The 13,365-nt window shown below is 54.8% G+C and overlaps 1 protein-coding gene across 2 annotated transcripts in view; it reads right to left on the reverse strand.

Annotated features, from left to right (window-relative positions):
* ZC3H7B (zinc finger CCCH-type containing 7B) overlaps nucleotides 1-13,365 on the reverse strand; it is a 43,453-nt gene that overhangs the window by 15,503 nt on the left and 14,585 nt on the right. Inside the window, exons 3-11 of one of the 2 annotated variants that reach the window (XM_017510354.2) lie at nucleotides 12,411-12,569; nucleotides 10,118-10,198; nucleotides 8,580-8,636; nucleotides 5,709-5,751; nucleotides 4,840-5,030; nucleotides 3,898-4,219; nucleotides 2,892-2,950; nucleotides 1,720-1,819; nucleotides 499-660 (exon numbers count right to left, since the gene is read on the reverse strand). In XM_017510354.2, coding sequence (XP_017365843.1) covers nucleotides 499-660; nucleotides 1,720-1,819; nucleotides 2,892-2,950; nucleotides 3,898-4,219; nucleotides 4,840-5,030; nucleotides 5,709-5,751; nucleotides 8,580-8,636; nucleotides 10,118-10,198; nucleotides 12,411-12,569 — 1,174 coding nt within the window. The remainder of the gene's footprint in view (nucleotides 1-498; nucleotides 661-1,719; nucleotides 1,820-2,891; nucleotides 2,951-3,897; nucleotides 4,220-4,839; nucleotides 5,031-5,708; nucleotides 5,752-8,579; nucleotides 8,637-10,117; nucleotides 10,199-12,410; nucleotides 12,570-13,365) is intronic. The other variant, XM_017510355.2, reaches the window with a different exon arrangement.

Raw genomic sequence — 13,365 nt, forward strand, 5'->3', positions numbered from 1 at the left:
AGGGACACAATGGATGTCCATTAAATACCAACCAAGCTGACATGAGCCAGAAATAAGAACAGTGACAACAGAAGAGTGACAGAGAACCCAGGTGGATGGAGCCCTTGCCATGCGCCAGTCCTACATGCTTCATGCGGCTGCTGGGCACACCGCCCCACAGGCCCTTGGGGCCCTACAGTGGTAACAGAAGCCAGCTTCCTATGACTCGTGTAGGCCCCTGACACTCCAGAGAACAGGCCAGTGAGGGGCTCCGGCTCCGGCTAAATGTCGCAAATGTGTTCCACCTGGCTCTGGAGCTGTTCAAGGCAGGAGACGCTCATTCAGATACGGAATGCATCCCAGATGGGCCCCAGGAGCCTGAGCTTTCTTACCTCCCATGCGGCCATGAGGCCCACCCCTGTTCTGTCTACCTGTGATGGGGATGGGGAGCAGAGCGGCGGCTAAGGGTGAGGGGGCAGAGCCTCAGCTACGCTGCCTGTCCCGCTGCAGCCCACCCACCTTTGCACAGGTAGTAGGAGCCCACGAAGCTGGTCTTGGTGGGCCTGGGCCGGATCCGCTTCCAGGTCTGGTCCTCGGAGCTCCGGAGCCGGCCGAGCAGGATGTCCCGCTTGCACTTGTGCTCAAGGCCCTCACGGTAGGTGTAGTCGCCAGCCCGGGGGCCTATGGGCAGGGTGGACACAGATGACAATTCCGGAAGCAGAACTGGAGGGTGATGGCTGGCAGGCCCATGTGGTGGGTAGGAATCAGCCCCCTGCTTATATAGCCACCTCCCCTCTCAGGACCTCCTGCCAGCTCCCACCACTCCCTTCCTGGCTACTTGCTCCCTGGAGACTGGGGGCTGTGCTGGGGGAAGCCCCTCCAAGGTGCCCATTCTTGGCACCCATCTCCCTGATCTTTTTTTTTTTTGAGACCGAGCCTCTCTCAGTCACCCAGGCTGGAGTGCAGTGGTGCGATCTTGGTTCACTGCAACCTCTGCCTCTCGGGCTCAGGCGACTCTCCTGCCTCAGCCTTTCGAGTAGCTGGGATTACAGGCATGCGCCACCATGCCCGGCTAATTTTTTATTTTTTTGAGACGGAGTCTCACTCTGTCATCCAGGCTGGAGTGCAGTGATGCGATCTCAGCTCACTGCAACCTTCGCCTCCTGGGTTCAAGTGGAGTGTGTCACCACGGCAGGCTAATTTTTTTTTTTTTTTTTTATTTTTAATAGAGACCGGGTTTCACTGTGTTAGCCAGGATGGTCTCGATCTCCTGATCTCATGATCTGCCCACCTTGGACTCCCAAAGTGCTGGGATTACAGGCATGAGCTGCCGCACCCGGCTCATTTTTGTATTTTTAGTAGAGACAGGGTTTTACCATGTTGGTCAGGCTGATCTCAAACTCCTGACCTCAAGTGATCCGCCCATCTCGACCTCCCACAGTGGTGGGATTACAGGCATGAGCCACCGCGCCAGGCCTACCCATCTCCTTTCTACTACCGCCCTCACTCTCTAATGAGTCTGACCATGTTAGTGTTTCTCTAGAAAGAAATGTGAAGGCGGTACCTGGTAGAGACAGGCCCAAAGTGCCTGCCCTTTTCCTTTTCTGCCCCAGAAAGGCTTCTGTTTTCTGGCACTTATCTCCAACTGAGCCACTGGGATTCTTTCCACCTGGGATCCCATGTTCCTGAGATTCCCAGCTCTCTGGGGCAGAGGGGTAGAGTCTGTAGGTGAAAGGTTACCTGTCTTGGGGTAGCAGAGCTGGCAGGCCTGCTTGAACTCATGGGTGGCAGCCAAGGGGTTCTTGATGAGCAAGGCAGTGTTGGGCATGCAGGGCTCTGGCTGTGACAGGAGGAAGGAGGCCATTGTGGGCACAGGAAGATGACTGAGGCCACTGGGGCCAGCCTGGGCATCAGAAGTGGGGAGTATTCTGTGACCCCCCCCATCCTACTCAAGAGCAAAACCACAGCCCAGGACCCTTCCTCTTCTTCCACCCTCCCAGCCAGGGGAGGTCTTTGTGATATGGTCCAACAATCTAGAGTATCAGGACCAGATGGGCCATGGGAAGCCTGCAGACTAGTGGGTGACCTGGGTCTTGGCTCTGAGCCTTTCTTTGAAGGCAAGCTGAATCTGAAAGCACAGAAATGGAAGTGGCCCTGATTGTAGCCTATGTTCATGCCCTCCCCCAATCCTTCAAGCCATCAGCAGATGGGAAGGAAAGCAGGACTCAGAGAGGTTAGGTGACTTCCGCAGGACTGCACAGCTAGTGTAGGTCAGAGTGCAGCATCCTCATCAGATGCTCTTTTTTTTTTTGAGACAAGAGTTTCGCTCTTATTGCCCAGGCTGGAATGCAATGGCATGATCTCGACTCACGGCCACCTCTGCCTTCCGGGTTCAAGTGATTCTCCTGCCTCAGCCTCCAGAGTAGCTGGGATTACAGGCATGTACCACCACGCCTGGCTAATTTTGTATTTTTAGTAGAGACAGGGTTTCACCATGTTGGTCAGGCTGGTCTCAAACTCCACTCCCGACCTCAGGTGATCCGCCTGCCTCGGCCTCCCAAAGTGCTGGGATTACAGGCGTGAGCCACTGTGTCCGGCCCAGATGGTCTTTTAAACACAGGACCTGGCTGAGTCTGGAGACCAGGGATGCTACTAATCCGGGGGAAGTCACTTCACCCTCTGAGACTTGAATTCTTCCATCAGACAAGGGCAGTGGTGCCCTCTGTGTGCCTGCCCAGCGCATGGCTTGGTGAGGAAGGGCACAAGGTGATTATCTCTGATCCATCCCCTCTGCGGTGCCCCGCCATGGGGGATGCAGCACTCTGCCCCATGCAGAGGGCTCATTCCCCAACTCTAGAACCCACAACCCCCAGAGGGGAAAGGGGGCCTGGATCCCCGCTCGAGTCACTCACCGAGGGGGCTGGTTTCTGAGCACCGCTGGGGGGACGATGGTCCTGTGAGCTGGTCTCCTCTGGGCAGGAGAAGACAGGGGTCAGTGGCGCTGGCTCTGAGAGCGTGAGAGGCCTTCATAGGACTTTGCCTTATGTGTTGCTGACTCAGAGAAGCCCCCAGGCCCCACATCCTCTCCTATTTCGGCTGAACCCCTGACTCTATCCTCTCCTCTCCACTCCCCTGGGGCAAAGACGCCTCCCAGCCTGAGTGTGTCCACCCCTTGCTTAAATCTTCAGGGCTTCCTGCTGCCCCTAGGAGAAAGCCCAAGCTCCTTAGCTTGCTCCCAGGTCCATGAAGACCAAGGCCCCCACCCAGCTGCTCTGCTCATCAGCCAGGCCTGCACTGTGCCAGGCTAGTGCCTCTGCTTCTTCTGCCTAGCAGGTGCACTCTTCCTTCAAGACCCCACAGAGTCACCACTTTCTTCAGGAAGCCTCCTTTGGCCCCAAGGCTGACTGAAGTCCCCTCTGTGCCCTCATAGTCCTGTTAAGCCCTCTCAGTGGTGAGTGCCCTGGGCTGTGTCTGACTGCTGAAAGCTAGCCCTACCAGGGCCCAGACAAGCCGGCTTCTTCCCTGGGTCCCTGGCACCCAGCCCAGAGTGGTGCTGTGGGAGCCCATACCTTGTGCCCCGGCTCCAGCCTCAGGATCATACCATGCGGTTTCACCAGCTTGGTGACCCAAGGTCCTGTGAGGCTGGGCAGGGAGCACCAGACTGGGAGACTAGATGCCTAGGCTGTGGCAACTCTGCTCTGCTTGATCTTGAACAAGGCACCGACCCCTCAGGCCCTAGCCCCACACTGTGCTGAGCACTGCAGAGACAGCAACACACAGACACGGCCCTGGATTGCAAAGGGGTGATAGGGACAAACAGATGTGAAACTCACTCCATTCTCCAGAGACCAGAGAGGCCAGAGCACTGTGCAGTCTGTCAAGGGAGTGAGGGCTAAACATGCCCACCCATGGCCTTACCCATGAAGGAGTCAGGCTTGTCCAGGGAGCCTCGCGTCGACCCAAAGCTGTCGAGTGCATCCAGCCGGGTCTCTGAGTAGGGCAGCAGGTCCAGGGGGTCCAATGTGGGGCCCGGGGGATCGAGGGCATCCAGCACAGAGGCAGCCAGCTTCTTGGAGGGGTCCATGACCAAGCCGAAGGAGGCGGGGGGCAGTGGGCTGGAGACAGGGATGGAGCCACCCACCACAGGTGGTAGCAGTGGGGTCCCACCGGGGAACACGGGTATCAGCTGGGGCAACTCACTAGGCACGCCGCTGCCAGACAGGCCACCCTGGACCAGAGACTACGAGGCAGGGACAGAGCGAGGGGTCAGAGGAGGACGGGACTGCCCGGGCCTGGGCAGCATCAGGCACTTGGGGAAGCAAGGAGGCCTGCAGCCTGCTCCCTAGCTTCAGCTTGTCCCATGGGGGAGCAGGACTCTCTATGGTCCCTTCTGGCTGGACATTCTGCAGCTTCTTCTTCTTCTTTTTTTTTTTTTTTTTTGAGAGGGAAGTCTTGCTCTGTGGCTCAGGCTGAAGTGCAATAGCTCGATCTGCAACCTCTGCCCAAGTTCGAGTGATTTTCCTGTTTCAGCCCCCCAAGTAGCTGGGATTACAGGCATGTGCCACCATGTCCAGCTAATTTTTGTATTTTTAGCAGAGATGGGGTTTCACCATGTTGGCCAGGCTGGTCTTGAACCCCTGACCTCAAGTGATATGCCTGCCTTAGCCTCCCAAAGTGCTGGGATTACAGGTGTAAGAAGCCGCAGACTGCAGCTTCATTTCTGTCCCAAGCAAGTCCCTGCTGAGGCCTCCTCCTGAGACACATGACATGAGCATGGAGGCCTTCCCTCCACCTCTGGGACAATGGGGGCTGAGGCGGGAGAGGGGCTCAGGGGAGCACAAGGAGGGCGGTGTGGCTCACCAGTGAGTCCAGGAGGGTGTCCAGCTCTGGGCCAAAGACATCCCCATCTGAGAAGTCATCCAGGCTCTCGGTGCTGGGGAGGGTCCTGCTGCTGTCCAGGGGGGCCAGCAGGTCCAGAACATGAGGGAACAGGGGCATTGTGGGCGTGGAGGGGAGGAGGGCTGGGGAGCCTCGAGGATCCACGTAGCAGTCTGCAGATAAGGTGGGCCGGAGTCAAAGGGGAGCACTGCTTGGTAGGGGTAGAGGAGACGTCCCAGGCCTGGGATGCTCATCCAACACCTTTCCTTCTTCTCCCAGCTCTTGCCAGGAGCCCTGCCTTCCCCATGGGCTGACTCCACTGGCAGGTGCTCAGGGGTGGTCAAGGAAGGCCACAGCCCCAGAGCGGGGAGGGGCCCTGAGTCCTATGATGTCAACCCTTAGTCCAGGCTCAATGCCTAAATGTCTACATTCACTGCCTCCTTCCTCTGGAGTAAGCAATGCCCTTTCCAGGTGAAACTCTTAAAAGGCAATCATTCCTGGAAGCCAATGAGGAAGAGGAGGGGAAAGGGTTTTGGAAGAGGTGGGGGTGCAGGCGCCCTGGAGTGAAGGCCATGGGACTGTTGCACCCAGCTGTGAGGCAGCACCCTCCTCCACCAGGTTAGGGATGCCCTCCCCTCCTTGAGCCAGTCTGTGGCTCTCAACCCACTGTTTTCTCTCATGCCCCAGGGAGTCCCGGGATGGGGAATCCCTCAGGGGCCCCCTAGTATACAGGGCTGGGATGGGGTGGGGGTTGCCTCCCCTAACCTCTCAGGAACATTGGGGGTGAGGGACTAAGCACCCCCTCACCCAGGGCCCCAGTTTCCACCTGTTCCCTCATACTGGGACATTACCTGTTTCGATATCATCTATGGACCCCAATCCATTAGAAGTTCCCTGTGGGGAGAGGGCCACAATGGCTCAGGCAGACATGGCTGGGAAGACCCCGATCCCAGCACCCAGGCCCTAGCCCCTCCCGGGGCTACGCTGTTGACCTGGCGCCAAGGAGCACTTAGAACACCAGGGGAGATTAAAGCCCCCACACGTGGCTGGGTGAGGTTACTCACTCCTGTAATCCTAGCACCTTGGGAGGCCGAGGCTGGTGGATCACCCGAGGTCAGAAGTTCAAAACCAGCCTGGCCAACATGGTGAAACCTTGTCTTTAGTAAAAGTACAAAAATCAGCCAGGTGCAGTTGTGGGCGCCTATAATCCCAGCTACTTGGGAAGGCTGAGGCAGAAGAATGGCTTGAACCTTGGAGTTAGAGGTTGCAGTGAGCTGAGATCATGCCACTGCACTCCAGCCTGGGAAAGAGTGAGACTCCTGCTCAAAAAGAAAAAGCCCTCACATGTGCTGGATCTTCACCCCTATGGTGCCCAGCAAGCAGCTGGACCGGGGGGGGGGGCATGGGCTCAGAGGAGCCCCACAGCTGCCCCTCTAGGGAGGGGTGGTGAAGGGAAGGGAGGCAACCCGTGAGCCTTGGCTTCCACCCACCATGGGGCAGTGTCCTCACCCTGGTGAGGGTGGCAAGGGTCTTACCAAGCCCCCCATGCAGTACCATGGATGGCCTGCAGCTCAAAGACAAAAGTACCCCCTCCCTAAGTTCCCAGACTCTCCTCTCCCATGATAGCCCCAGGCCACCCAGGAAGCAGAGAAGGGGATGTAGCCCAGGTGGTATCCCACTGCCTTCCCACTGGAGCGAAGCTGGGCCTGAGCAGGCTCTGCAGCTTGGGCCAAGTTCCCCATCCACTTTGGGCCTGCTTCACTCACCGCTGGGGAAGGCTATCAGGAAGAAATGACTTGCTTTGTGTGAAAAGCTTAGTGTGGGGCCTGGTACACGGCAACTGCTTTGTAAGTGTTTTCGGTGTGTGTGTGGGTTTTTTTTGAGACCAAGTCTTGCTCTGTTGCCCAGGTTGGAGTGCAGCAGCTTGATCTCAGTTCACTACAATCTCCACTTGCCACGTTCAAGCGATTCTCCAGTCTTGGGCTCCCGAGTAGCTGGGATTATATGCGCATGCCACCACACCCAGCTAATTTTTGTATTTTTTAGTAGAGATGGGGTTTCACCATGTTGGCCAGGCTGCTCTCAAACTCCTGACTTCAAATGATCTGCTCGCCTTGGCCTCACGATGTGCTGGGATTACAGGCGTGAGCTACCATGGCTGGCCTGTGTTTATTAGATGCATGGCATAAGTTTCTGAGTCCCAGCTATCAGGAAGTTGGCCTGGGAGAGCTGGTGTTTTGTTCGCCAACTCCTACGCTCTGACTTCCAGGCCATGGCGCATTCTTCCCTGTCAACACCCTCGCCTGCACCTCTTGAGACGGAGTCTCACTCTGTTGCCAAGCTGGAGAGCAGTGCTGCAATCTCGGCTCACTGCAACCTCCACCTCTTGGGTTCACGCGATTCTTATGCCTTAGCCTCCCAAGTAGCTAGGACTGCAGGTGTGTGCCACCATGCCTAGCTAATTTTTGTATTTTTAGTAGACAGGGTTTCACCATGTTGGCCAGGATGGTCTTGATCGCTTGACCTCGTGATCTGCCTGCCTCACCCTCCCAAAGTGCAGGGATTACAGGCGTTAGGCACCATGCCTGGCCTATAATTTCTGGTTATAAACCATGAGCGCTATAAAGGCAGATCATCACCTGCCTCCTTTGCAGGCTGGGAGGTCCCTGAGGGCAAGGACGCAGCTATCTCAGGCCTAGGGCCAAGAGCTTTTTGTGGGCCTCCTTGTGGAATGAATGAAAGAAAGTGCTGCAAAGCTCTGGGGCAGGGGAAGCCTGCTGCTGCCTCACTGTGTGATGCTGGCCACGTCTCCTCTTTACTCTGTGCCTCAATTACCCTTTACAAGGTGGAAGGACCTCCAGTTCCATCAGTGCTTTTATAGGCCGTCCCTCACTTTCCAGAAAGCCTCAAAGTCTACCTGACCAGCTCCTCTGTGGTGAGTGGGGGGCAGGGGTCTGAGTTGTGTGCCGGGCCCTGCCCAACCCCGGGAATAAGCCAGGCCTGACTAGGGTTCACAAGGGTCTCGGCCTTTGGGAGGAGTCCCTAACTCGGGACAGCACAGCAGCTCTCAGCAGTTACTGCCCCTGCATTTCCTACTGGGTCCCCTGTCCTGGGCTATCAAGCACTTTCCTCCCTTGTCCCTGTTGAGGGATGGAACACCCCCATTGCAGAATGCAGACGCTGAAGGACCTGCCCAAGGCTGCAGGGCACACTTGGGCTCTTCCTTGTCAGAGTCCTCAGTCTCAGCTGCCCCTCTTCAGCAGAGTCACTGGGCCAGGGAGAGCAGGAAGGATCTTAGCAGGGACATGCCCTTGAGCTGGGCTTTGAAACACGAAGAGACAGAGAAAGGCAGGGTGGGAAAGAGGAAGACATTTGAGGCCCAGGGGCCTGAACCTGCAGAAAGGCTGGTGAGAAAAAAGGCGACACAGCAGGAAATGTGGGGTGGGAGAAAGAAGGAAGATGCGTGGGATCAGGCTGTCCAGAGCTTGTGCTGGCCAGGGTCCATGAGTGAGGCTGCCCCTGATGGCTCCCCTGCAATGACCACTTCTGCCAACAGGAGCCATGGCCTGTCCCCACACCCTGCCCCTGTGGTCACGGGAGGTAGCTCCTGGGGAGGCGGAGCCTCCTGGACCCGATGCCTGAGGCCATTTATACCCAGAAAGAGTGAACCCAAACCTCTCACGATACATGAAATAAGACAGGTTGGTTCAGCCCCATCCTACCTGATCTGCCACGCCAGCTGCAGTGCCATTACTGAGCAGAGAAAAGGTTTCCAATTCCTGCCAGAGAGTGAAGAGAGGTAGGCAGAGGTAAAGATTCTGAAAAGATGCTGAAGGTCCCCTTAGCCGGGGCAGCAGAGAGGCCCTGCCACAGGCAGCTGGGCCCTGCAGTGCCCCCAAGAGTCCCTGTCCCCAGGCCTGCCAGGAATCACCTGCTCTGTCTCTCTGGGTCAGATTCTGGGGTTTTCTTCCTCTAACCTTGACTTGGGCAGAAGACCTCCCTGCACACCTCTACTGTGTGTCAGGTATCGTGCTAGGTGCCATCTCAAACATTCTTTTATATATTTATTAATTTTAAAAATTTTTCCGAGACAGGGTCTCACTTTGTCCCTCAGGCTGGAGTGCAGGGGTGCAATCTTGGCTCACTGCAGCCTTGACCTCTGGGGTTCCCAACTAGCTGGGGCTACAGGCACATACCACCACATCAGGCTAATTTTTGTATTTCTTTTTTGTAGAGATACGGTTTCGCCATGTTGTCCAGGCTGGTCTCGAACTCCTGGGCTCAAGCAACCTGGCAGCCTTAGCCTCTCAAAGTGTTAGGATTACAGGCATGAGCCACTGTGCCTGGCCCATTCTTTATTGTTTTTTTTTTTTTTTGAGATGGAGTTTCACTCATCACCCAGGCTGAAGTACAATGGTTTGATCTCTGCTCACCATAAACTTCACCTCCTGAGTTCAAGCAATTCTCCTGCCTGAGCCTGCAGAGTAGTTGGGATTTCAGGCATGCAACACCATGCCCAGCTAATTTTTGTATTTTTAGTAGAGGCGGGGTTTTTCCATGTTGGTCAGGCTGGTCTCAAACTCCCAACCTCAGGTGATCCACCCACCTCAGCCTCCCAAAGTGCGGGGATTATAGGCGTGAGCCACCGCGCCTGGCCCATCCATGTTCTTTTTTTTTTCTTTCATGACTACTTTTATGCCACCATTCTCTCTTTTTAATCCTCCCATGAGCCCTCTGGGGTGGGCATAAACTATCTTCATCTTCTGGATGAGGAAACCAAGGTGGAGAGAAATGAACTAACTTGCTCAAGATCACAGCAGAGACTCTACAGTTACAAGCTTTCCTACGTGCAGCTTCCTGGCCCTTGGCAGGTGCCAAAGGAATCTATGTGGACCTGAACCAGCCAAACAGATACTGACACTTCAAATTTGCACCATATGGGAGTTACTTGAGAACATAATGCTACAGGAAGCCAGTGTCAACTCAGGCCACCTCCAGGTGATTCAAGTCAGCCGGCACAGGGGAGGGAATGTTTTTCAACAGCTGGAGTCTCAGGTGAACTAAAAGTGATAGCTGCTCTCTCCTTTTCCAAAAGGTTCCAGGGCTTTCAGCCAACAGACAGGGAAGGTCACCTGCCGTCACTCCCGTCTGTCCTAACCCAGCCCTGGCCACCCTCACCCACCTTCCCCACAGCGCCTGGTCCCTCCCTTCAGACCTCCTCACATCCACACTGACCCTCCGAGGGTCCTGGGTCACCTACCTGGGGCCTTTTATATGCCTTGCGAACTCGCAGCCCCAGTTTCTGGGCCAGCTCCTGACCAAGCTGAGTCACACTTTCATCCTGCAGGGGACGAGACACAGGGCGGTAGGTCAGTCTGCCTGGGCTCACAAAGCTGTGCTCCTGGACACCTGTGCAGCCCTGCCGGGGGAGGTCATGGTCACCAGGATCATCACCACATGCTTATGTTTTTCCTTTTATTTGGGGGGAAAGGAATCATTTTGTTATTTATTTATTTAATGAGACGGAGTCTCACTCTGTCGCCCAGGCTGGAGTGCAGAGGTGTGATCTCAGCTCACTGCGACCTCCACTTCCTGGATTCAAGCGATTCTCCTGCCTGAGCCTCCTGAGTAGCTCGGATTACAGGTGCCAGCCACCACGCCTGGCTAATTTTTGTATTTTTAGTAGAGACAGGTTTTACCATCTTGGCCAGGATGGTCTTGATCTCTTGCCCTTGTGGTCCACCCACCTCGGCTTCCTGAAGTGCTGGGATTACAGGTGTGAGCCACTGCTCCTTGCCTGTTTTAATTTAATTTAATTTTATTTATTTATTTATTTATTTATTTATTTTTTTTTTTTTGAGACGGAGTCTTACTCTTTTTGCCAGGCTGAAGTGCAGTGGCACAATCTTGGCATACTGCAACCTCTGTCGCCCGGATTCAAGCAATTCCCCTGCCTCAGCCTCCTGAGTAGCTGGGACTACAAGCACGCGCCACCACGCCCAGCTAATTTTTTTTATCTTTTAGTAGAGATGGGGTTTCACCATGGCCAGGATGGTCTCGATCTCCTGACCTCATGATCAGCCCACCTCGGCCTCCCAAAGTGCTGGGATTACAGACGTGAGCCACTGCGCCCGGCTCTCCTGTTTTTATTTTAATATTATCTTCTTATTTCTAAAATTCAGCAAGCGACAGTGTCACTGTAGAAGGGAGGAACATTACAGGGAGAGCAAGTGCTTCCTGGGTCTCCCCCTCACTCTAGACTTCTCTGGGGGGGGGAATCACACTCTGTTAGGCTGATGTGTTTCATTAGGGCTCTTTTCTAGGAATGCATGCATGCAGACCTATAAAGAATGCTTAGTTCTGGTAGGGCATGGTGGCTCACGCCTGTAATCCCAACACTTTGGGAGGCCAAGGTGGTCAGATCACCTGAGGTCAGGAGTTCAAGACCAGTCTGGCCAACATGGTGAAACCCCGTCTCTACTAAAAATACAAAAATTAGCCAGGCCTGTTGGCTGGTGCTTGTAATTCCAGCTACTTGGGAGGCTGAGGCAGGAGAATTGCTTGAACTCAGGAAGCAGTGGTTGCAGTGAGCCGAGATTGTGCCACTGCATTCCAGCCTGGGCAAAAGAACAAGAGCCTGTCAAAAACAAAACAAAAAAACCTGCTTAGTTTTGTTTTGTGGGGATTATCTCTTTCTTTCTTTCTTTCTTTCTTTCTTTTTTTTTTAACAGGAATGGGGTCGCATTATACCTACAGTTCTACAACTTTCTTCTATCACCAAACAACATCCTGCAACCCCCAGCAAGTGAGGACTCACACAACCACATCCAGCTAATTTTTTTTTATTTTATTTTTTTTATTTTTTTGGGACGCAGTTTCGCTCTTGTTACCCAGGCTGGAGTGCAATGGCGCCATCTCGGCTCACCGCAACCTCCGCCTCCTGGGTTCAGGCAATTCTCCTGCCTCAGCCTCCTGAGTAGCTGGGATTACAGGCACGTGCCACCATGCCCAGCTAATTTTTTGTATTTTTAGTAGAGACGGAGTTTCACCATGTTGACCAGGATGGTCTCGATCTCTTGACCTCGTGATCCACCCGCCTCGGCCTCCCAAAGTGCTGGGATTACAGGCTTGAGCCACCGTGCCCGGCCCTCATCCAGCTAATTTTTATATTTTTAGTAGAAACAGGTTTCACTCTGTTGGCCAGGATGGTCTTGATCTCTTGGCCTCGTGATCTGCCTGCCTCAGCCTCCCAAAGTGCTGAGATTACAGGTGTGAGCCACTGTGCCTGGACCCATCATCTTTAAAATCAGGATAATCACAGCATCTACCTCTTAGGATTATTGCCAGGATTAGGTGAGTTAATACACACAATGCGTCCCAGCAGTGCCTGGCACCCAGTCAGAGCTCAGAGAAGGGGAGTTAGTGTTAACATCAGGATCTGCGGAGGAAGCTGAGACACAGAAGGATGCGATGGCTGGGCCCAAGTGAGGGCCAGAAGGGTTAGACGCCTGGCCTCTGAGCAGGCACCGGCGTGGCTGCAGAGCCACACTCACGTGGGGCAGGGCGAGGGAACACCGGCTACTGCACTCGTAAGCCTCCTTGTGGCGTCCTAGTTCATTGAGAGCACGCGCCTTGCGGAACAGAGCCCGGATACTCTCGCTGTCCAGGCCAAGAGCCTTCTCGCTGTCCTCCAGCGCCTTCTCATACAGGCCCTGCCGGAGGGAATCAGGCGGTCACTGGTCAACACCTCTTACCCTCCCTCCCCCAGGCCTCCTGCCCCTGCCTAGCAATGAACATCAGTTTCCCTTCCTGGCAGAGATAGAGGAGCTGAAGTCTTGGGTCAGGGACAGGGCTTGAGGCTCCAGGAAGAAGGAATTGCTCTGTTGTCCAGCCTCTGATCAAGGGTATCTGTGTGTCCAGCTGATGCGGCTGCAGTGGGCATGGGCAGGACACGGCAGAGAGGGGCCTGAAGATGGACAGCCATGAACCTGGTCACTCAAACACGCCTATTTCCATCTCTGCCTTTGGTTCAGAGTATGATGGGCTGAGAGTAACAATGGCGTCACTAAGAGGCAGTGAGACCATGAAGGCAGCTCTGTGTGCAGAGTATGAAGGGTTAACCCTGAGGCATAAGGGAGCCATTTATCCAAAAGAGTCCATTGGATGGCAGAGGTATCATGGGGTCCTCTAGAGAGCCTGCAGCAGAGCCTCCCACAGGATCTCATGAAGCTGAGTCAGTGGGGGCACAGTACAGGGAAGAGGAGGAGGCTGCAGCTCTAAGGGAGGAGAGGAGGCAGGGGAGGAGGAAGGGACCGAAGTCTGCAAAGAAAGAATGAGGAGGCTGAGGCTATGAGAAGGAAAGGGGGGCCAGGAGGGAGGAGCAGGGGAAATCAGACTCCCACCAAGGCCCAGGGTCACCCCACGATTCTAACTTACTTCAACTGGGGCAGGGCTAGGGCATCAGTATCACTTTTTTTTTAATGGTTCTTTTTTTTTTTTTTTTTTTTT

The sequence above is a fragment of the Cebus imitator genome, unplaced genomic scaffold (assembly GCF_001604975.1).
Source record: "Cebus imitator isolate Cc_AM_T3 unplaced genomic scaffold, Cebus_imitator-1.0 Scaffold435, whole genome shotgun sequence".
NCBI classification, from domain to species: Eukaryota; Metazoa; Chordata; class Mammalia; order Primates; family Cebidae; genus Cebus; species Cebus imitator.